Source organism: Monodelphis domestica, chromosome 3, assembly GCF_027887165.1.
Source record: "Monodelphis domestica isolate mMonDom1 chromosome 3, mMonDom1.pri, whole genome shotgun sequence".
In the NCBI taxonomy this organism is placed as follows: domain Eukaryota; kingdom Metazoa; phylum Chordata; class Mammalia; order Didelphimorphia; family Didelphidae; genus Monodelphis; species Monodelphis domestica.
This window is the reverse complement of record NC_077229.1, coordinates 490,483,797-490,508,578: the sequence shown is the minus strand read 5'-3', so window position 1 is coordinate 490,508,578 and position 24,782 is coordinate 490,483,797. Positions and strand designations below refer to the sequence as shown.

The 24,782-nt window shown below is 39.9% G+C and overlaps 1 protein-coding gene across 1 annotated transcript in view; it reads right to left on the bottom strand.

The window, feature by feature from the left end:
- Positions 1-24,782, bottom strand: part of LOC130458130 (uncharacterized) — a 71,389-nt gene that overhangs the window by 5,784 nt on the left and 40,823 nt on the right. Inside the window, exons 15-23 of the mRNA XM_056821111.1 lie at positions 23,942-24,102; positions 21,711-21,835; positions 17,945-18,108; positions 16,891-17,051; positions 14,458-14,582; positions 12,813-12,976; positions 11,290-11,450; positions 6,401-6,525; positions 4,718-4,881 (exon numbers count right to left, since the gene is read on the bottom strand). Coding sequence (XP_056677089.1) covers positions 4,718-4,881; positions 6,401-6,525; positions 11,290-11,450; positions 12,813-12,976; positions 14,458-14,582; positions 16,891-17,051; positions 17,945-18,108; positions 21,711-21,835; positions 23,942-24,102 — 1,350 coding nt within the window. The remainder of the gene's footprint in view (positions 1-4,717; positions 4,882-6,400; positions 6,526-11,289; positions 11,451-12,812; positions 12,977-14,457; positions 14,583-16,890; positions 17,052-17,944; positions 18,109-21,710; positions 21,836-23,941; positions 24,103-24,782) is intronic.

Sequence of the window (24,782 nt, the reverse complement as noted above, 5' to 3'; positions counted from 1 at the left end):
TTTTACTGTCTATTTCTTCCTTCAGTTCTCCTAGTTTCTCCATTAGAAATTTGGGTGCTATATTATTTGGTGCATACATGTTGATTAATGATATTTCCTCATTGTCTAAAGTCCCTTTTAACAAAATATAATTTCCTTCCCTATCCCTTTTGATCAGGTCTATTTTTACTTTGGCTTTATCAGATATCATGATTACCACTCCTGCCTTCTTTCTGTCAGTTGAGGCCCAGAAGGTCTTACTCCATCCTTTAATTCTGACCTTGTGGGTGTCAACCCGCCTCATGTGTGTTTCTTGAAGACAACATATGGTAGAGTTTTGGATTCTAATCCATTCTGCTATTCGTCTACATTTTATGGGTGAGTTCATCCCATTCACGTTCAAAGTTATGATTGTCATTTGTGGACTCCCTGGCATTTTGATATCCTTCCCTAATTCTAACCTTTTCTTCTTCGGCTCTACCTTTTAGTCCAGTGATTTACTTTGAATCAGTCCCCCTTGTCCCCTCCCTTGATGTTTCCCTTTTTAGTCCCTCCCTTTTTGTTCCCTCCCCCTCACCCGTCTATTTCCCTCCCTTTTTGTTTTCCCTTTCCCCCTCCCCCCCTTGGTTTTCCCTTCTCCCTACCCTTGTTGGGTAAGATAGAATTCAAGATCCCAATGGATCTGGATGTTTTTCCCTCTCAGAGTTGATTTCCGTGAGATTAAGGTTTAAGTAAATAACCCTCTCTTCCTCTCCTTCTTATAGGAGTTTTCTTCCCCTCCCCTTCCCATGTGAATCTTTGTGTGAGAAAGATTATTCTATTTGGTCTTTCTTTACCACCTATTTATACATTACATTTTCCCCACATGTTAGTATACATAGAGTGATATAAATGTAGTCCTTATAGAAGAGAGTTTGAGTAAAAGAAGAAGATAACATTTTCCCCCTGTCCTTAATATTTACCTTTTCAGGTATTCCTTGCTCTTTGTTTTTCGGTATCAAACTTTCCACAGAGCTCTGGTCTTTTCTTTGCAAATAGTTGGAAGTCTTCTATTTTGTTGAATGCCCATACTTTCCCTTGGAAGTATATAGTCAGTTTTGCTGGGTAGCTGATTCTTGGTTGAAGACCCAGCTCTCTTGTCTTTCTGAAGATCATGTTCCATGCCTTACGATCATTCAGAGTAGAACTTGCAAGGCCTTCTGTGACCCTGATTGGCATTCCTTTATATCTAAATTGTCTTTTTCTGGCTTCCTGTAGGATTTTTTCTTTTGTTTGATAGCTTTGGAATTTGGCAATTACATTCCTGGGAGTTGTCTTTTGGGGGTTTAGTGTAGAAGGTGTTCTGTGAGCTCTGTCAGTGGCTGTATTGCCCCCTTGTTCTAGAATCTCTGGGCAATTATCTTTGATTATATCTTGTATCACGATGTCGAGTTTGGTGTTTATTTCTGGCTTTTCTGGAAGTCCAATTATTCTTAAATTATCTCTTCTCCCTCTATTTTCCAGATCTGTCACCTTGTTGGTGAGATATTTTATGTTCTCTTCTAATTTCTTATTATTTTGGCTTTGCTTTATTAATTCTTGCTCTTTTACACGATCGTTGTCTTCCAGCTGCCTGATTCTGGCCTTTAAAGCCTGGTTTTCCTTTTCAGTTTGGTCACACCGGTTTTGTAGATGCGTGAATTTCTTTAGCATTATTTCCCACTTTTCCTCCCAGAAGGCTTCCATCTTTTTGGTCATTTCTGATTCAAATTCTTCATGGGTTTGTGGAGAGTTTCCATTTCCTTTGGAAGGTTTTGGAGCATTTTCTTACGTATCGTCTTCTATCTCCTCTGTATTTTGTATTTTGGCTCCATAGAATGTGTCCAAAGTCGCCCCTTTCTTCTTATTTTTCTTGGGATTTTGGGGCTTCTGTGCTTCTGTGGAGTTTGCCATCTCTGAATGTGGAGGATTAGGTTTTCTTATCTCTGTCTGGTGTTCAGAGGCTTTAGTCCTGGGCAGATTGTCGGTTCTATGAGCTTTCCCTGGGTTAAATTGAGTATGCCTCACTGGAACTGGAGTGGAAGGGTCGGACCAGAGGGCCACACTCTCCCCCAGCTCTATCTGCTTCCCTGCTGCTAAGGTGCCCCCTCGACTGGACTGGGTCGGGTTGTTTCCAGAAGTTGCCTTCAGAATAGCTGGCAGTGAGGCTGTTTTGTAGGCCCTGAGGGTTGCTGTTGTTTCAGAGGACCCTGCTCTCTGTGGAGGAAGGAGCCGCAGCTTCCCGGAGCTCCTAGGGCAGTGACTTTCACTGAGACTTGGATAGCAGGATCTAGCCCCTGAGACTGTCTTGCCCGCCCTGAGGGTTCCTGTTTCAGACGACCCTGCTCTCTGCGGGGGGAGCTTCTAGGGTAGTGACTTTCACTGGGACTTGGATAGAAGGCCCTGAGGGTTGCTGTTGTTTCAGACAAACCTGCTCTCTGAGCGGGGTGGGGCTGAGGCTTCCCGGAGCCTTGGACTCTGCGCTCCTACCCCTTAGGTCCGCGTAATCTCGGGTTCTGGCTTTTGAGGGGGGCCGTACCTTTTGATCCAGGTCCAGGTCCAGGAAGAGGATTCCCAGGGCCTGTGCTGTTGATCGTTTTGAATTTCGGCGCCTTAGGAGCTTATAGTTTAAGATCAGTCGGGAAGGGTTTTCCGGAGATCTGAACTTTAGCTTTCTCTAAGCCGCCATCTTGACCGGAAGTCTGTTGCTTCCCTTTTAATTTTGGGTGCATTAGTTTTGTTTGTACAAAACCTTTTTAATTTGATATAATCAAAATTATTGATTTTACATTTTGTGACTCTTTCTAAGTCTTGCTTGGTTTTAAAATCTTTCCCTTGCCAAAGGTCTGACATGTATACTATTTTGTATTCACCTAATATACTTATAGTTTTCTTCTTTATGTTCAAGTCATTCACCCATTCTGAGTTTATCTTGGTGTAGGGTGTGAGATAGTAATCCAAACCTAATCTCTCCCACACTATCTTCCAATTTTCCCAGCAGTTTTTATCAAATAGTGGATTTTGGTCCCAAAAGCTGGGATCTTTGTGCTTATCATAGACTGTCTTGCTGAGGTCACTTACCCCAAGTCAATTCCAGTGATCCTCCTTTCTGTCTCTTAGCTAGTACCAAATTGTTTTTATGACCACTGCTTTATAGTATAGTTTGAGATCTGGGACTGCAAGGCCACCTTCCTTACAAATTTTTTTTCATGATTTCCCTAGTTATTCGTCATCTTTTGTTCTTCCAAATGTACTTTGTTACTTTTTTTCTAGCTCAGTGAAAAAGTTTTTTGGTAGTTTAATGGGTATAGCACTAAATAAGGAAATGAATTTGGGTAGGATTGTCATTTTTATAATGTTAGCTCATCCTACCCATGAGCAGTCAATAGTTTTCCAACTGTCTAGATCTAGTTTTAGTTGTGTGGAGAGTGTTTGGTAGTTGTGTTCATATAGTTCTTATATGTTTGTCTCAGCAGATAGATTCCTAAATATTTTATATTATCTAGGGTGATTTTAGATGGAATTTCTCTTTCTAATTCTTGCTGCAGAGATTTGTTGGAGATATATAGAAATGCTGATGACTTAAGCGGGTTCATTTTGTATCCTGCAACTTTGCTAAAGTCATTTCAACTACCTTTTTGGTTGATTCTCTAGGACTCTTTATATAGACCATCATATTATCTGGAAAGAGTGATAGCTTGGTCTCCTCATTGCCAATTTTAATATCTTCAATTTCTTTTTCTTCTCTAATTGCTACTGCTAGTGTTTCTAATACAATGTTTAAAAAATAGAGGTGATAATGGGCATCCTTGTTCCACTCCTGATCTTATTGGGAAAGCTTCTAGTTTATCCTCATTGCAGATGATGTTTGCTGATGTTTTTAGATATATACTCTTTATTATTTTCAGGAAAGGCCCTTTTATTCCTAAATTTTCTATTGTTTTCAAAGGAATTGGTGTTGTATTTTGTCCAAGGCTTTTTCTGCATCTATTGAGATAATCATGTGATTTTTGTCCTTTTTCTTGTTAATATGGTCAGTTATGTGGATGGTTTTCCTAATATTGAAACATCCTTGCATTCCTGGTATGAATCCTACCTGTTCATAGTGAATAACCCTCGTGATCACTTGCTGAAGTCTTTTTGTTAGTATCCTACTTAAGGTCTTTGCATCTTTATTCATTAAGGAGATTGGTTTGTAGTTTTTTTCTCTGTTTTTGACCTGCCTGACTTTGGAATCAGTACCATATTTGTGTCATAAAAGGAATTTGGTAGAACTCCTTCTTTGCTTATTCTGTCAAATCGTTTGGCCTTAAAGTTTCAACAAAATACCCTTTCCTTCTTAGCACAATCAGTGTTAGGTAGAGATTCCAAGGCAGGAAGATAGTAAGGGCTAGGCCATTGGGGTTAAGAGCCTTGACCAGGGTCAGAGGATACACCGGAACCTCTCCTGCATGACTCCTGGTCCAATGATCTATCTATAGGAACACCTGTCATGGGAGTCCAGACAATATAGTACCTATGCTTTCTAGGGAATTTTTACATTAAGAGAACTGTAAGTAAAATCTATGAATGGCTTGAATGACTTATGAATTTTCTTACCATTATGAGATCACACAAAAAGATCTTAGAGCAAAATCTTATTTTCAAGATGATTCTGCTCTTCCAAACCAATACTCCACACTCTGAGACACTCATGCAGCCAGGGATGTCCTGGACTTACCAAAGAGCTCTGTTTCTGAAGGTTGAACAGTTCATCCTGATACAGAACAGCAGCAAAGGGATGGACGGTCGGGAGCTGGGCCTCAGGTTTCATGAGTGCCATCACGGTGTTACTGGGATGACCTTCTCGAATCACAGCATTGATCTCATCGACAGCAGCAAGCCCTGGAGGACAAGGAGGCAGTCAGATGGCAGTCAGAATCACACTTTATTTACTTGGTGGTGTTTCCCCTTGAATCTCTCAGGGACTGGGGTTAAAGATCACTATTCTTAGTGGGAGACCTGGCCTCACAAATCACCATTTACAAGAATCATTACAATTTCTGGACCATATTATAGACAAATGATCCTTGATTAAAAGATAAAGTTGGAGTTTCAGGCTTCCTGCCCATCAAAAGTTGGCAAAAAGTCTTGGAGCAACAACAGTTGATAAGATCACAGATATTATTCCTAGAGGGATTGGGACATTTCAAAGCATGAGAAATCCAACAAGTCTTAAAAATTGACTGACACAGATGTCCACCAAGAAAACAATGTCAAAAGTATAAAAAAAGAAAGAGGAAAAGGATGCCACACAATGTGTGTGACTTTAGAGAAATTAAGATGAGTCGCTGCTGAAAAATCAAAGATGGGACCCAGGGCAGGGCCGATAACTAGGATGCGAGCTGGCAGCACCAAATATAAGAAAATAAATCTTCAAAAATCCCACAGAGGACCTGAGAGCTCAAATCCTTCAAAATTCTCAGGATACTGATTAAGAAATTGAGGTCCATAGAGAACAAATCATTTCCCCAATATCCCCAAAAGCCTTAGTGGTGTATCTGGGAAGAGAAATCCAGATTCCTGATTTTTATCCATTTTGATCCTCAAAGCAAACTAAGAAAGTATCAGCAACGTACTCAGCACAAGGGAACAAGGATGAATTCTGCACTAGGTAACAGGCACTGAGCTGCTCCGAGCTTCATAAATATCATCTCCTTTGATACTTACCACAAGCCTGAGAGGTAGGTGCTATTATTTCCTCCATATGGGTTGGAGGAAACTCAGGCAGAGGCTAAATCCTTGGCCCAGGGTGATTTATGGACTAAGTATCTGAGACAGGACTTGAACTTAAACCTCCCTCACTATGGATTTAGCAATTTAGACACTGAGCCACACATCAGATATTCTCTGATGAATGGATAGTTTCCTTGGCTGACAAAATGTTTAGTCCAACATCCCACATCCTTTCCATTTCTATCAACATCAGTTCTTGTAATGATGTTCAGAGCTCTACAGTCAAGAGGGTGTTAGGTTATATTCATTACATTGCAAAAGGCACCTTTAGAAATCACCTAGAGGGGTGTTGGAGGTTGAGGATAAGAGTATTGAACATGGAGTTAGGAAGGTCTGGATTCAGATCTGGCCTCACATGTTTTGCTAACTGAGTGACCTTGTGAAAGTCATTTAACTCCACTTGCCTAGCCCTTACTTCTATTCTGGTGTGAAAACAATACTTATATCATTTTCTTTCCATTTACTAAGACAAAAATCATGTAATAAATATTAGAACAATTTCCCTGACAAAAGGACTAGAATTAAAAGTCTTAGAATTAAAATGGAGTAAACCATTGGGTAAAAGTCAAACCTTTCGGGAATACCAACATTCTCAACCATTTTGCAAAACCAAACTGTCTGTACTCACTTGCTTTTTCTTCTTGAATTTCCACATAAAAGATATCAATGAGATTTTGGATTTCATCCCGGCTCAGGTTATCTTGTCCTTGAGATGAGGCTTCTCTTTTGATGGACATGAGCCTGCTAGCGTACCTGGGGAAGACAAAAGTCACCAAACATCCATTATCTTTAAATGTCCTTTTCAGTTGACTTCTAACCAAATTGCTTAAACATGATGCTGAGAGCTACATATTAGAAGCAAAGCACTATGAGAAAAGGGAGGCAGCAGGGTTTGTAGCCCTTCAATGACATTCACCCGAGAAGCATGTGTAAAATGATGACATTGCAAAGGGAAAAGCCCTTTGGGGACTGGAGTGTCTTGAGGATGCCATGGCCACACCAAATAGCCTCTGACCACAAGGAACCCGCACCTCAGTAGGGCTTACACAGGGATGCAAAAACATTTACAGCATACAGAAAATAACTTCCAGGTCGGGCATGCTCACAATGGAAGGATCAGAGAAGGGAGGTCTCGGATAGCTGTCCTGCCCTGAGAGAACAAAAGTGTAGGAGGAGCCTCAGACCCTTCCTAGCTGTGTGACCCTCTGTACATAGTATCCCCAGTTGCACAGCCCTTGTTGCTCTTCTGTCTTAGAACCAACAGAAGGTGAGGGATTAACTAATGGAAAAAAAAATTAATGCTATTTTCTAAGCGAGAGCTCATGAAGGGCCTGATTTCCCTGGGAGTCATATCAATGGGCTGGAGATCTAAGAGATGCTGGGCATGTAGAATGCACCAGATTTGACAAATGAAGGGGAGTTTCTCTCTATACAAGAGTGGAAAGGAAACTGAAACATGTTCTGCCACTGAAACAGGACTTTCTGCCACTGTGTTGGAACATTCTCAGTACACATTCTCAGTAATTCAAACCACAGCAGAAATTTGGAAACATAGAGGATTTTTGACATGTGTAGACAAAGAGATCCCATATGCCAAGTAATAATGCAACTTCTTGAGGCCATACAGCTGCCCATCGAAGTGGTAATAATCCACTGTAGATCACACACAGGAGCTAATGATCATGAGTCCTTAGGAAAGCATAGAGCTGACATTACAGCAAAATTTGGAGCTAGAGAAGGACCTCTACATGTATTGAATTTCTCAGTAGTTGAACAGGACAATATAACTAATGCCTACAATGAACAGGAAATTCAATCATGGATAAAGAACTTAGGGGAAAAACAAATAAGAGTATATGGTTTTCACAACTAGGCAAGCCCATTCTGCCTAGAACGTTATTTTATTATGTGTGCAATGCAATACATGCACAATGACACTGAGGAACCCAAGCCGTGATTGATTCAGTGAGATGATTTTGGACTGCACAAGGAATATCCTGATATACCATAAGAGTTTGTCAAAAATGTAAAATTTGTCTACAGTTCAATCAGGGAGTTTATAAGACCAAAGGGTTAGGAGTTCATCCCTTAGCATATACTCCATTTGAATGCATACAGATAGATTTTATCAATGTGAGAAAAGACAAAGGGTTTAAGTATTGCCTTGTCATCATAGACAGACTGAGTATAGATGGCCAGAAGTTTTTCCTGCCAAAAAGAACAATGCGGCATTTGTGATCAAAATCCTATTAAAAGAAATCATACCTAGATTTGGGATTCCCACAAAATTGCACTCAGTCCGTGGAAGTCACTTTACTCAATCAACATTAAATGAAGCAAGCAACATACCACACATCGTATCATCCCCAAAGTTCAGGGAAAGTGGAGAGATTAAATAAAGTTATCAAAACATTGATAGGAAAATTTTGTGCCATTCTGCCATTAGTTATGTTCCATCTTAGAATACGACCGAGTGGAGATTTGCACATCTCTCCATTTGAGATGCTATATGGGCATACAATTTGGCAAGGAAGGACTTGCAAACCAGCTTACATTTCAATGATAGGTGGAGACTGTCAATTAACAAAATATATACAAACTTTACAAACAAGAATAGCAGAGTTCCATGAAATTGGTTTGATACAACAAACAGTACCCCTGGATTACAATTTGTACAACATCAAACCACGAGACATAGTATACTTAAAATATTTCAACAGAAAATTGCCTACAGACATTAAATGGACTGGACCACATGAAGTATTGCTTACTACCCCCAATAGCTATAAAAATTGCTGGGAAATACCCATGGTTCCACTGTTCCCACGTAAAACCAGAAAAAATTCAACATCACTGTAAAAGATATAGAAGATAATTAGACAAAAGCTAGTGCTGAGAAATGAAAACAAAACTGAATAACATCAACAATTACATCACAAAAAATAATAATTACACAGTGTTCGAGACAACTAGATCCCAGTAGTCAAGCAAGCCATAGAGAAAAGACAACTTTCCAGTCTATAAAAAAGCATCCCAGAGGAAAAGATTTTAAACCAGCCCAGAGGAAAAGCATCAAGAAAAGCTTCTCGACAGAAGAAACAAAAAGGAAAAGTTAAAATAGACAGCAAAGACTTTGAACTTTGCAAATTTGTTTAATAGCTACTAGAGAGAAGAAACAAAGAAAAAGAAGCTGAAATAGACAGCTAAGATTTTGAGCTTTGTAAATTTGTTTATATGAGAAGAGGACAGACAGAAAAATGAGACTTATATGCAACACTGAGTGTGTTGAAATAATAAAACAAAAGTAATTTTACATATTAGGGAAATAGCATGCATCACTAAATAACTTGGAAGAAAGAAGAGATCCATCAGTCAACATGAGAAATGGAAATCTGAAGAAACATGATAAGTATTAATTCAACACAACAGTATTAGACACAAAACACAAAAACACAAACTGCCATATTGGGAGACCTTGTTTAAATAAACAAGTGTCTGAAACTGTATTTATGCAAAATGTAAATATGTATATAATTAATTCCATGAGGTCTTAGGCAAAAAGAAAGATCAATAGATATTTCTATTTGACTAATGTCAGGATGTGGAATAATGTATATTATCGTATTATATGTAAATAATCTCTATGAATAATGTATATATTATAATTAGGTTAGTAACATAGTGATAGAATCCATAAATATTTAGCATAGTATGTATATATGTTGTACATAAGTGAGAATATTAGAGAGAGGAAATTGACAATACTGAGAATCGGTGGGGGAAGGGACAACTGGGAGGGGTAGTGTTCTTGTGACAAGAACTTCCCTCCTAGTGTGAGAAGTGGGAGTAGCTTGGCTTCCCAGTCTCAGGATAGAAGTGCCTCTATTTTCTTCAGCCAGAATAGACAGGCCCAACCAGCTCTGTAATTCAGAACTTTTCTTGTTGCTTGCTGTCTACTGCTAAGATTTTGAAATTAAGAAAACTAGCACATATATAGGTTAGACAGGAATAAGAGAAACCTTTCAGCAGCCTGTGAGGCCTGGCCTCAGATCCAAAGTTGAGAAAGACTCCCAACTTTATTTAGAGATATCTCTCTTCCCTGATACCTTTCCAATCCTAACTGGTTATTAAAATTTATCATATTTGAATATCACAGTCAGATTAGTGGACTATCTTTGCTGGGGCATAGATGGAGCTGAACCTTAGTTCAGTCATCTCCACCCCACTCACAGAGCCATGGTTCTCTACACAGAGTTGGTTTCCATATTCTGACTGCATAATTTGGAGTCATTAGAGTTGGATAAAAATCTTAACTTTAGAGGTAACTAGGTGGCTAGGGGCATTGAGAGTAAGGCTGAGAGATGGGGGGTCTTGGATTCAAAGAGAATCCCACACACTTCCTACCCTGGACAAGTCACTTCACCTGAATTCTCTAGCTCTTACTGCTCTTTTGCCTCAGGATCAAAGCAAAATAGGGATCCAAAGATATAAGGATTTCCTTTTTTTAATCCTTACTCAACCATTGACTACTCCTGTGATCACATACAAAGCCAATAAACCTAAGTAAGCCTCAGTTTCTTTCTCTATCAAGGAGGTGACTGGGTTAGCTGACCTTTAACATATCTTTCCTCTAGATCTTTTGCTCATCTTGCTGGTGGGTGGTACAGGGTGTGAGATGGGGAATCTCACCAAGTTTTAAAACTGAGCAATCCCTCCCCTCTGGTGTTCACCAATGTAAATGATGAAAAGCCTGTAGAGCCTTACTGAAAAGTATCCTAGGCTTGCCCTCTTCCTCATTCAGGCATGTTTCTCAAATTTTTCACTTTGCTTTAGAATATCCATCCATCATGAAGTAATGGCTCTTGTGTCTTTGCTGTCCAGGAGTGAGTTCTGGGAGCATCAAATGAAAAGAACAGCAGCTGAAGATTAGAATCTGCTAGCTAGAACCCTGTTTTAGGCTGTCCCAAGGAAAAAGCAAAAGGAAGCCTCTTCTTCCCAATGTCTGCTTTGTCCCTTCTTACAGCAGGAGATGTGACATGGCTGGAGACAATGTAGTGAAAGTGAAAGTGGTCAGATCTAGCAATGCAGAGTCTCCTTAGACACGGAGACCACAAGTTGGTATGGTTCATGCAGGTGATAGAAGACTCAAAGGCAGGTCTTGCTGACTTCTTGAGCATGTTACCAGACCTCTCTTAATGGAAAGAAAGCCCAAGGTAGCCACTTTACATGAAAGGATGTGAAATGTTTATGTTACGGTGGCAGCTTCCCTTACATCACACACAGTTGAATGAAAACAATTCTACCTTTTCGAAAGAGGAAAGAAGGTGAAGACAACTGACATGAGCATTCTTAGCTTTTTATACACACTACGAATATGTAAGATCAGGAAAAAGAATATTTCAAAAGGGGATTTACAGGAAAGACTGCAGCTATGAATTGGAGGTCTCTGGAGTCAATGATTCCACAATCTCACAGGTACCATTTACAAAGAGCTGAAAGTAATGAGGGATCCCTTACCATTCCAAGTGTTCTTCATCCAGGTTATTGAAACCTATTGAGGGATTTTGGAGCTGTTTCTGTATAAATACAAGATCCTCGGTTTCCAGTGCCTGGTTAAGCAAAGCAACTCCTGACACCATTTCTACTGTCATGGCCAGCTCCTCAGCAGTCAGATAGTTCTGTAGGGAAACATACTTAAATGAGAAAAATTTTTATAACAGTACACAAAGTATCACCAAAAAAACTCCACAAAAAAAGAAAAATAGATAACCTATATTAAACACATTTCTGCTAAGTATGCTGCGGTTAAAACATGGGAAAATGAAATGAATTAGAGTAACTGTGAATACCAAGAAGAATAAGGATGGATAACAAGGAATAACAGTGTATTCCTTGATTATACTGTTATGTGGTAAAAATCAACCGACCCTCACTCTGTAAGGGACAACAGAAGGCCCCGAAATAGAATGTTCTGGACAAGGTCCCAGGAATTACAGAACCCCTGAAGTATGCCAGTAGTCACATACTTACCTACCTTTCATGTCTATCCAATCGCCCACCTGATATGCCCACCTTTCATGTCGGTCCAACATCATCCACCTGCTACACTAAACTAGCCAACATCATTAACAGAATGTTCCAGGTGTCCCCCATCAAGTAACTCAACTATGACTGCTTTAACCTATATAAATTCCATTCCAACTGTCCTTTGGAACCCCTTGATTGGGCTCCCTTAGCATGCTAGTAATAAAGACTTCCCCTTGCCTGAATTGCACTGTCTCTGTGTGCTCCTTGGGTTGTCTTCCACTCGGACCCTATCAATACCAACAGCTGACAATTTTACAAGGTGATTATCATGGCCACATGGGATAATGTGACATGCAGCAGTGCTATCATTTCAGAAAGATTGGTTTAAGGTTTAGACAGCTTTTTATTTTTTGTCCCTTGTCTTCAGTTTTAAAATCAATATGGTGCATTAGTTCTAAGGGAAAAGAGTGATTAGGGCTAGCCCATTGACATTAAGTAAATTAAGTTAGGTCACAGGGACCTGAAGTTTCATGGTAGTACCCTTTCCTGGTTTTCTTCCTACTTGCCGAACTTATCCATCTCAGACTATTTTTTTTAATTCCCTTACCTTCTGTCTCACAATCAATGCTAAGTGGAGATTCCAAGGAAGAAAGGTGATAAGGGCCAGGCCAATAGGGTTAAGTGCCTTGACCAGTGTCAGCTAGCAATGAAGGATGTGAGGCTATATGGGAATCAATGTTTGAGTGAGCCTTGGTCCAATCATCCCATCTACAGGAACACCTGACTTTGGAGTCCAGATAATGTAGTGTCTATGCTTTCTAGGGAATTATTACTTTAAGAGAACCACAAGTAGAATCTATAAATGGCCTGAATGACTTAAGAGTTTTCTTACCATTCTGAGAACATGCAAAATGATTTTAGAGCAAAATCTCATTTTCTAGATGATTTTGCTCTTCCAAACCAATACTCCACACTCTGTGACTTTCATGCAGCCAGAGACCTCCTGGACTTACCAATGAGCTCTGTTTCTGAAGGTTGAATAGTTCATCCTGATATAGATCAGCAGCAAAGGGATGAACAGTAGGGAGCTGGGCCTCAGGTTTCATGAGGGCACTCATGGTCTTACTGGGATGACCTTCTCGAATCACAGCATTGATCTCATCAATAGCAGCGAGTCCTGGAGGATAAGGATGTGATTGATGACAGTAAGAATCATATTTTATTTACTTGGTGTTGTTTCCCATTGAATCTCTCAGGCATTGGGGTTAAAGATCACTACTCTTACAGGGGAGAACCAGACTAGCCAATCATCATTGATACCAATCACTACAATTCTTAGATCATATCAGAGATGAATGGACCCTGATAAAAAGATGAAGATGAAGTCAGGCTTCCTGCCTTTCAAAAGGTGGCAAAAAAGTTTTGGAGCAGCTACAGTTGACAAGATCACAGATTTTACTCCTAGAGAGTTTGGAAAATTTCAAAGCATGAGAAACTCAACAAGCCTTAAAAATTGTCTGACATGTTATTCTGCCAAGAAAACAATTCCAAAAACATAAGACAAAAAGAGGAAAAGGAAGCCACACAATGTGTGTGACTTCAGAGAAATTAAAATGAGTCACTGTTGACAAGTCAAAGAACTGGACCAGGGTAGTAAGGATAACTACGGCAAGAGCTGGCAGTAGCAAATATAAGAGAAAATCCCACAGAGGACCTGAGAGCTTATCTCCTACAAAATTCACAGGATATAGATTAAGACATTGAGGCCCATAGAGAACAATCCTTTTTCCAATTGTCCCAAAAGTCTTAGTGGTGTATCTGGGAAGAGAAATCCAGACTCCTGATTTTTATGCATTTTGATCCTCACAGGCAACTAAGAAGGTATCAGCAACTTCGTCAAGGAAAGGGAAGAAGGATGAATTCTGCACCTGCTAGGTGACAAGCACTGAACTTCTCAGTGCTTCATAAATATTATCTCCTTTGATCCTTACAAGAACCCTGAGAGGTAGGTACTATTCAAGGAGAGGCCAAATCATTGGCCCAGAGTCATATATTACGGCAGTCTCTGAGACAAGACTTGAACTCAAGCTTTCCTCACTATGGAGTCAGCATTTTGGCACTGAGTCACAAATCAGATATTTCCACATTATTCAAGAATATTTCCTTGGCTGATGAAGTGTTTAGTTCAATATCCCGAATCCTTTACATTTCTATCACCATCAGTGCTTGTAATGTTGATCAGGGCTCTACAGTCAAGAGAGTGTTAAGTTATGTTCATTACAGTGTAAAAGGCACCTTTAGAAATCATCTAGAGGGGAATTTGGAGATTGTGGATGAGAATGTTGAACATGGAGTTGAGAAGGTCTGGATTCAGATCTAGCCTCACATATTTTGCTCACCGAGTGACCTTGTGAAAGTCACTTAACTCCACTTGCCTAGCCCTTACCTCTCTTCTGGTGTGAAAATCATACTAGTATCATTTTTGTTCTAATTACTAAGACAAAAATCATGTAATAAATATTAGAACAATTTCCCTGACAAAAGGGCTTGAATTAAAAATCATAGAATTAAAAATACGTAAACCATTGGGTAAAAGTCAAACTTTCTGGAATACCAACATTCTCAACCATTTTGCATAACCTAACTGACTGCACTTACTTGCTTTTTCTTCTTGAATTTCCACATAAATGATATCAATATGATTCTGGATTTCATCCCGCCTCAGGTTATCTTGTCCTTGAGATGAGGCTTCTCTTTTGATGGACATGAGCCTGCTAGCGTACCTGGGGAAGACAAAAGTCACCAAACATCCATTATCTTTAAATGTCCCTTTCAGTTGACGAAACACGACAGACACTGGGAGAGCGACCTATGGGAAGAGTAGGAGAACAGGCAGGCAGCAGGGTTTGTCGCCCTTCCGTGACATTCACCCGAGAAGCATGTGTAAAACGATGACGTTGCAAAGGGAAAAGCCCTGTGGGGACTCGAGTGTCTAGAGGATGCCATGGCCACACCAAAGAGCCTCTGACCACACCTCATTAGGGCTTATGCAGGGATGGACAAACATTTACATCACACATAAAATGACTTCCAGGTGGGGGCATGCCCACAAAGGGAAGGCTCAGGGAAGGGAGGTCTTGCTTAGCTGTCCTGCCCTGACAGAACTAAAGTCTAGGAGGCACCTCAGACCCTTCCTAGCTGGGTGAGCCTCTGTAAATTGTAGCCCTCCGTTGCCCAGGCCTTGTTGTTCTTCTGCCTTAGAACCCGCAGAAGAAGAGGAATTAACAAATGAAAAAAAAGTAAAGAATTTAATGCTATTGTCTAAGTGAGAGCTAAAGAAGGACTGGATTTCCCTGGGAGTCATATGGATGGAATATAGATCTAAGAGAGGCTGGTAATGTAGAATGCATAAGATTTGACAACTGCAAGGGAGTTTTTCTCTGTACAAGCTTACTTGAGAAATTCCTCTTCTATATTGTTAGGGCCAGGAGGGCAAAAGTGGTCTCATAACTGAAATGTTTACCTCTTTCCAAGTCACAGAGCTGTGGTTCACTGCACAGAGTTGGTTTCCATATTCTGATTGCAGAATTTGGAGTCAGAAGAGCTGTATTAAAATCCTGACTCTAGGGACAACTGGGTGGCTCGATGCATTGAGAATTATGTTGAGAGAGGTTCAGTCTTGAATTCAAAAAGTATCCCAGACACTTCCAAGCTGCCTAAATCTTGACAAATCACTTCACCTGCATTCTCTAGCCCTAACAGCTCTTTTTCTTCAGAACCGAAGCATGATAGAGATCCTTGGATGTAAGTTGTTTTTTTTTTTTTTTAACTCTACCACTGACTACCCCTGTGACCACAAGCAAAGCCAATAAACCTATCTAAGCCACAGTTTCCTTCCTTCCTAAGAGGTGGCTGGGTTAGCTGACCTCTAACATATCTTTTGTACGTGTGCCAGGTTTTGTGTCAGTCAATGTGCTGTGTGTCAATAAAGGTCAATATTTGGGGCCTCTGAGTGGGAGAATCTAAAAGAATCAGGGGAGAATGCAGAAGAGAAGGGAGAAAATAGCAGGCTGGAAAGGGGGAAGGTGGAAAGAGACTGGCAGGCTAGGTATCACATGGTCAGATTACATAGGAATGATTGCCTACCCTTCCTAATAAACTTTATAAAATATATAATTGGGTAGAAATATTATTCAATTCCTATACTTTCTTCTCTAGATCCTTTGCTCATCTTGGGGGTGGGTGGTGTGGGGTGTGAGATGGGGAATTTCACCAAATTTTAAAACTAGGCAATCTCTCCCCTCTGGTGATCACCAACACAAATGAGGAGAATCCTGTAGAGCCTGGCTAAAAAGTATCCTGGTCTTGCCCTCTCTCTCATTCAGGCATGTTTTTCAAACTTTTCACTTTGGTTAGAACATTCATCCATCCTGCACTAATGGCTCCAGTGTCTTTGCTGTTCAGGAGTGAGTTCTGACTGCATCAAATGAAAGGAACAGCAGCTGAAGATTGGGATCTGCTTGCTAGTACACTTTTCTAGGCTGTCCCCAGGAAAAAGCAAAAGGAAGCCCTCTCTTCTCAATGTCTGCTTCTTCCCCTATTATATCAGGTGATGGGACAGATGGTTCGAGATGATCAAATCTACCAGTGCAGAGAGTTGCCTTAGACACTGAGAGCTCAACATGGTCTGGCTCATGCAGGCCACAGAGGACTCAAAAGCAGGTCCTGCTGACTTCTTCCTGAGCTTGTCACCGGACCTCTCTTACTGGAAAGAAAGCCCAAGGTAGACATTCTACATTAAACCATGGCAAAAAAAAAAAGGTTACGGTGGCAGCTGCCCTTACATCCTCCACAGTTGAATGGAACAAGTCCACCTTTTTGGAAAAGGAAATACAATGAAGACAACCTACATGAGCATTCTTAGCTCTTCATGACCACTTAGAATATGGCTGATCAGGAAACCAAAAACATTTCCAAAGGGGCTTGACAGGAAGGACTCTATTCTTGAGATTGGAGGTCCCTGGAGCCAATAATACCAGAATCTCACCTGTACCATTTACCAGGAGCTGGAAGTAATGAGGGATCCCTTACCGTTCTAAATGTTCTTCATTCAGGTTATTGAAGCCTATTGAAGGATTTTGTAGCTGATTCTGTATAAACACAAGATCCTCAGTTTCCAGTGCCTGGTTAAGCAAAGCAACACCTGACACCATTTCTACTGTCATGGCCAGTTCCTCAGCAGCCAGATAGTTCTGTAGGGAAACATACTAAAATAAGAAGACTTTTCATAACATTACACAAAGTATCAGTAACAAAAAAAAACCCACAAAAAATAAAAATGGAAAACCTAGGGTGCCATGGTGAAAACATACAGTGGATGCCGAGAAGAATAAGGATGGAAAACAAGGAATATCAGTGTAGTCCATGATTATACCAATAGCTGATAATTCTATAAGCTGATTATCAGGGCACATGGGATAATGAGACTCAAAGTAGTGCTATTATATCAGATATAGTGCTGTAAGTTTTAGATAGCTTTTTATTTTGTATCCCTTGCCTTCAGTTTTAAAATCAATACTGGATATTACTTCCAAGGTAAAAGAGGTGGAATGGCTAGGCAAAGGGGTTAAGTAAATTAAGTTAGGTTACATGACCTTAACGTTTCATGGTAGTGCCCTTTCCTGTTTTACCTTCTACTTGTCTATCTTTTCCATCTCAGTCTATTTTAATTTCCCTTACGTTCTGTCTTACAATCAATGCTAAGTAGCGATTCCAAGGCAGAATAGTGGTAAGGGCTAGGGCATTGGCGTTAAATGCCTTGGCATGGTTAAGCTAGCTATGAAAAGTCTTGAGGCTACATGGGAACTGAAGTCTGCGGGACTCCTAGTCCAATGCTCCATCCATGGGATCACCTGTCATGGGAATCCAGACAACATATTGCCTATGCTTTCTTGGGAATCATTACTTTAAGTGAAGGGCAAGAAAATCTTATGAATCACCTAAAATTCCCATGAGGTTTCTTCTCCTTCTTAGATCACATGAAATGACCTCCAAGCAACACCTCATTTTCAAGATGATTCTGCTCTTCCAAATCAATACTCCACCCTCTGAGACTCTCATGCAGCCACAGACCTCCTGGACTTACCAAAGAGCTCTGTTTCTGAAGGTCAAACAGTTCATCCTGATACAGAACAGCAGCAAAGGGATGAACGGTAGGGAGCTGGGCCTCAGGTTTCATTAGTGCCATCACGGTGTTACTGGGATCACCTTCTCGAATCACAGCATTGATTTCATTGATAGCAGCGAGCCCTGGAGGACAAGGAGGCAGTCAGATGGCAGTCAGAATCACACTTTATGTACTTGGTGGTGTTTCCCATTGAATCTTTCAGTGATTGGGGTTAAAGATCATTACTCTTCAGGGTAGAACCAGCCAGCCAATCACTATGTACATTAATCACTACAATTATTGAACCATATTAGAGATGAATGAATCTTGGTGAAAAGATTAACATGGAGTCTCAGACTTCCTGTACATCAAAATGTGGCAAAATGTTTTGGAGCAGCTACAGTTGATAAAATCCCAGATATTATTCCTAGAGATTTTGGGACATTTCAAAACATGAGAATTCCAACATTTCTTAAAAATTGACTGACATGGAAGTCCACGAAGAGAACAATGTCAAAAGCATAAGACAAAAAGAGGAAAAAGATATCATCTAATGTGTGTGACTTCAGAGAAATTAAGATAAGTTCCTGCAGACCAGTCAAAGAAGGGGAACAAGGCAGGGATGGCAAATATAATAAAATAAACCTTGAAATATTCCACAGAGAAACTTAGAGCTTATCTCCTGCAAAATTCTCAGGATACTAAATAAGATTATAATAATAATAATAATAATAATAACATAGCTGTGCTATACTAGATTAATGCAAGGATGTTGCGAGTCTGTTTCAATATTTTTCAACTGTTGTAAAGAGTTCTAGCTACCATAACTTTCAAACGAGGTAGATTGATACACTATGTAGATGAGTTGTTGCTAGCATCTCCTGACCCAAAAACTTTTCTGGAAGATTCAAAGAAATTATTGATAGAACTTTATAAGAGAGGATATAAAGTTTCTAAAAAGAAGATTCAATGGGTCCTACCAACAGTTGAATATTTAGGATTTTTCCTGCAGGGGGGTACCAGGAAAATCTCTAATGAAAGGATAGCAGGCATACAGAAGCTAGGCATCCCTAGAACTAAGAAAGAACTTAGAGCTTTTCTAGGGGTTGCTGGTTTCTTGAGGCAGTACACAGTGGGTTATTCTCATATTTCCAAGGGCTTAATTGATTTGACAAAGAAAGATATTAAAGGACCATTGCAATTTAAGAAGGAACATTTACATGCTTTGTCACAGTTGAAAGGAGCTATTCTATCAGCTCTAGCTTTGGGAATACCAGATTATAAGAAGAAATTCCACTTGCACGTCCATGAAGCAAAAGGCATCACTTCTGGAATGTTAGCACAGTATTTTGGGTTGAATCTAAGGGCTATTGCATTTTACAGTTCTATCCTCGGCACGGTTGCACAAGGAATAGTGCATTGCATGAGGAGCGTAGTAGCTACTGCTCTAATGGTCAAGAAGTCCTATGATATAATACTGGGATATAAATTGCATGTGTATTTTGCACACCAAATTGAAAAACTGTTAGGGTCGCAGAATATGCATTTATTCACTGATGCAAGAATATCCCAGTATGAAGTCATTTTGTTAGGCAATGATAAAATCTCAATTCATAGATGTGCACCGTTGAACCCAGCAACTCTGATTTCTGATTTGCCAATGAGGGGAGAAGTATTGCATGATTGTGATCAGATAATGGAACTCATGCATAGGCCAAATGAACTCCTTAAAGATACACCTCTTATTGATCCAGAAATAGAGTTATACACAGATGGATCCTCCTATGTTTGTGATGAGAGAAAATTCTTAGGGATAGTGGTAGTTGACAATGACAAAACGCTTTGGTATGCATCATTGCCAAGTCATGTCAGCGCCCAGGGAGCCAACCAAGCTCAGGCTCTGCTCATGGCCCTAGAATTAGCTAGAGGGAAAAGAGCTATGAATCTTAAAATTTCTCAGACTTGTGAATCTTAAAAAATTCTCAGACTCTACCTTAGAACATTTGGTTAAAGCTATTCCCCATTTTAAACAATGGAGGTACTTAGTCAGGAATGTATGTGAGAACTTTACATTACTCCACCCATACTTAAGCATACTTTAGGGGAAGATAAAGTTGTAAACTCCTTACTGAACAATGAAAAGTACTCAATCCGTACTTAAAGTGAAGCAAGAACCCTTAAACTAGGTCTATTTTTAGATCTAATATAAAGGGATGCTAAGTACCTATGAAGATCAAATTAATCAGGCAACTTGCAAAGGACAAGATTAGTCTACTCAGGTGTGAATTACTCAAAAGTTTTAGTCTACTCAGGCCTGAATTTTCCTTTGGAAAATGTCTACTATGATTGGTAGATGTGAAAACTTAGGGGAGGTGACATAGAAGAAAATTCTCTTTAAAAGGAGGTCAGAAGGCCTCTGAAAAATTAATTCAGTTTAGGTAGCTGAGTTGGAGCTCAGACTAGTTGGAGTGTCTGGGTCTCTCTGAACACTAGAGTTTGCTTGGAAGGATCTTGTGGTGAGTGATTAAAGATTAAAGTCTCTCTTAAGGCTCAGGCCTAGGCCATGTTAGCCTAGGTCTTTCATACTATACTTCTCTTATTCTCTCTCCTTTTTCTTAATTCCTTCATTTGTATTAATTAAAATCTCCATAAACCCAGCTGACTTGGGTATTTTATATTTTGGGAATTTTCCAATGGCGACAACTTTATTTTTTAATATAAAATCAAGACACTAAAACTTATCTTTACAGTTTTGGCAATTCAAAGTTTTGAAACCATATTTTCGCGGTCACAGTTTAAGGCAACCACTCTTTTAACTGTAACAGAGCTAATATATTTCTGGATACACATTACACTTTTCCCACTGTATATTGGTCATCATACTTGGGGATTAAGTACAATTACCATTCAGTATATCGACCCCAAAGTTCCAGGCAAGGGGAATGTATGAACAAAGAATTGAAAACACAAATAGGTAAACTCTGTTCAGAAACACATTTAAAATGGACAGATGTTTTACTTCTTGCTTTGTTCAACATTAGAACCAGGCCTAGGACTGACCTGCATGTATCACCTTTAGAAATGCTTTATGGTCAGCCACTTTGGCATGGTAGGACAGTAAAGCCACATTACATGTCCATGTTGAGAGGGGAATGTAGGATAGTAAAGCCACATTACATGTCCATGTTGAGAGGGGAATGTGTTCTTCATGAATACTTAAAACAGATTACCATTTTCTATTTCATTCATATATATAATATATAATATTATACTTTACATTTCCATCTGTGTTCATACATCACTATCTGTGTTCATAATGATGATGAGAACTCTACAGCCAAGAGAGCGTTAAGTTATATTCATTATATTGTAAAATGTACCTTTAGAAATTATCTAGAAGGGGAAGTTGGTGGCTATGGATAAGAGTGTTGGACATGGAGTTGGGAAGCCCTGGATTCAGATCTGGCCTCACATATTTTCCTAATTGAGTGACCTTGTGAAAGTCATCTAACTCCACTTGCCTAACCCTTACCTCTCTTCTGGTGTGATAACAATACCAGTATTGGTCTCTATCCATTTATTAAGACAAAAAATCATGTAATAAATATTAGAACAATTTCCCTGACAAAAGGACTAGAATTAAAAGTCCTAAAATTAAAATGGAGTAAACCATCAGGTAAAAGTCAAAGTTTCTGAAATAGCAACATTCTCAACCATTTTGTATAACCAAACTGACTACACTTACTTGCTTTTTCTTCTTGAATTTCCACATAAACGATATCAATGTGATTCTGGATTTCATCCCGCCTCAGGTTATCTTGTCCTTGAGATGAGGCTTCTCTTTTGATGGCCATGAGCCTGCTAGAGTACCTGGGGAAGACAAAAGTCACCAAACATCCATTAAATTTAATTTTCTTTTTAAGTGGACTTCTTACCAAATTGCCTAAACAGGACAGACACTGGGAGAGTTACATATTGCAAGCAAAGCGCTATGAGAAAAGGGAGGCAGCAGGGTTTGTAGCCCTTCAATGACATTCACCATAGAAGACTGTATAAAATGATGACGTTGCGAAGGGAAAAGCCCTGTGGGGACTTGAGTGTCTAGAAGACGCCATGGCCACACCAAATAGCCTCTGACCACAAGGAACCCACACCTCCGTAGGACTTACACAGGGATGGACAGATATTTACAGCACACATAAAATGACTTCCAGGTGGGGGCATGCTAACAATGAAAGGCTCAGGGAAGGAAGGTCTCTGGTAGCTGTCCTGCCCTGACAGAAGAAAAGTGTAGGAGGCACCTCAGGCCCTTCCTAGCTGGGTGAGCCTCTGTAAATCATAGCCCCCAGTTACCCAGGCCTTGTTATTGTTCTATCTTAGAACTGACAGAAGGAGAGGGATTAACAAATGAAAATGAAAAAAAGAATTCATTGTTATTGTCAAAGTGAGAGCTGATGAAGGGCCTGACTTCCCTGGGAGTCATATGGATGGACAGGAGATCTAAGAGATGCTGAGCATATAGAATGCACCAGATTTGACAACTGAAAAGGAGTTTCTCTCCTTATAAGTGTACTTGAGAAATCCCCCTCCTAGACCGTAAGGGCTATGAGGGCAAAAGTGGTCTCATAACTGAAAGGTTTATCTCCATCCAAGTCACAGAGCCATGGTTCTCTGCACAGTTTGTTTCCATATTCTTCTGACTGTGGAATTTGGAGTCAGAAGAGCTGGATTAAAATCCTGACTCTAGAGACAACTAGGTGGATTCCTGCATTGAGAGCCAGGCTGAGAGGGGAGGCCTTGGATTCATAGATTACCCCAGACCCTTTCTAGCTGCCTAAACCTGGACAAGTCACTTCACCAGTATTCTCTAGCTCTTACTCCTCTTTTGCTTCAGAACCAAAGCATAATATGCATCTTATGATGTAAGGTTTAGTTAGTTTTTTTTTTTTTAATCCTAACTCAATCATTGAATACCCGTGTAACCACAGGCAAAGCCAAAAAAAAAAATCTCTCCAAGGCTCAGTTTCCTTCTCTGCTAAAGAAGTGGCTGGGTTAGCTGACCTCTAACATATGTTTCCTCTTGAGATCCTTTGCTCATCTTGATTGTGGGCTGTGAGGGGTTTGAGATGGGGAACATAACTAGATTTTAAAACTAGGCAATCCTTTTTCTCTGATGGTCACAAATACAAATGATGAGAAGCCTGTAGAGCCTGACTGAAAACCATTTTGCTCTTGCCCTCTCCCTAATTCAGGAATGGTTCTCAAACTATTCACTTTGGTTTAGAACATCCATCCATTCTGCACTAATGGCTCCAGTGTCTTTGCTGACCAGGAGTGAGTTCTGGCAGCACCAAATGAAAGGAACAGCAGCTGAAGATCGGGATCTGCTAGATAGGACCCTGTTCAGGGCTGTCCCAAGGAAATACCAAAAGGAAGCCTCTTCTTCTCAATGTCCGCTTTTCCCTCTATTATAGCAGGTGATGGGACAGATGGTTGGGGATGACAAAAGGTGGGTGGAGATGATCAGATCTACCAATTCAGAGAGTTGCCTTAGACACTGAGAGCTCAACTTGGGCTGGATCAGGCAGGCTATAGAGGACTTAAAATCAGGTCCTGCTGCCTTCTTCTTGAGTATGTTACTGGAACTCTCTTAATGGAAAGAAAGCCCAAAGTAGCTACTTTATATGAAGGAATGTGAAATGTATATGTTTTGGTGGCAGCTTCCCTTATATCACCCATAGTTGAATGGAAACAAGTTCAACTTTTCTAAAAAGGAAATAAGGAGAATACAATCTACATGAACATTCTTAGCTCTTTATGACCACTTAGAATATGTATGATCAGGAAAGAAAATATTTCAAAATTAGCTTGACAGGAAATGCTCCATCTAAGAGATTGCAGATCCCTGGAGCCAACGATACAAGAATCTCAACTGTAGCATTTACAAAGAGCTGAAGGGAATGAAGAATCCATTACCATTCCAAGTATTCTTTATCCACTTTATTGAAGCCTATTGAAGGATTTTGAAGATGATTCTGGGTGGACAAAAGATCCTTGGTTTCCAGTGCCTGGTTAAGCAAAGCAACACCTGACACCATTTCTATTGTCATAGCCAGTTCCTCAGCGGCCAGATAGTTCTGTAGAGAAACATATGGCAATGAGAGGAATTTTCACACCATTACATGAAGGATCACTAAAAAAAGCACATAAAAGTAAAATGACAAACCTTCATTAAATGAATTTCTGATAAGGTTGCCAGGGTTAAAACATGTAAAAATGAAATGAATAGGAGTAACGGTGTATACCAAGAAGAATAAGGATGGATAACAAGAAATATCAGTGTGGTCCATGATTATACCAACAGCTAATAATTCTACAAGCTGATTATCAGGGCCACATGGGATAATGTGACACGCAACAGTGCTATCATTTCAGAAAGTTTGCTTTAAGGTCTAGACGGCTTTTTTTTTTTTAATCCTTTGCCTTCAGTTTTAAAATCAATATGGTGCATTAGATCTAAGGGAAAAGAGTAGTAATGGCTATTCTATGGGAGTTAAGTAATCTAAATAGGGTCACAGGGCATTAATGTTTCATGGTAGGCCCCTTGCCTCATCTTCCTCCTATTTGCCTACCTTTGCATCTCAGTCTATTTTTTTAATCCCTTACCTTCTGTCCTAGAATGAATGTTAAGTAGAAATTCCACACAGAAAAGTGGTAAAGGTTAGGCCATTGGATTAAGTTCATTGATCAGGGTCAGCTAGCTACGAAGGGTCTGAGGCTACAATTAGAACCGAAGTCTGTATGACGGGACCACCTG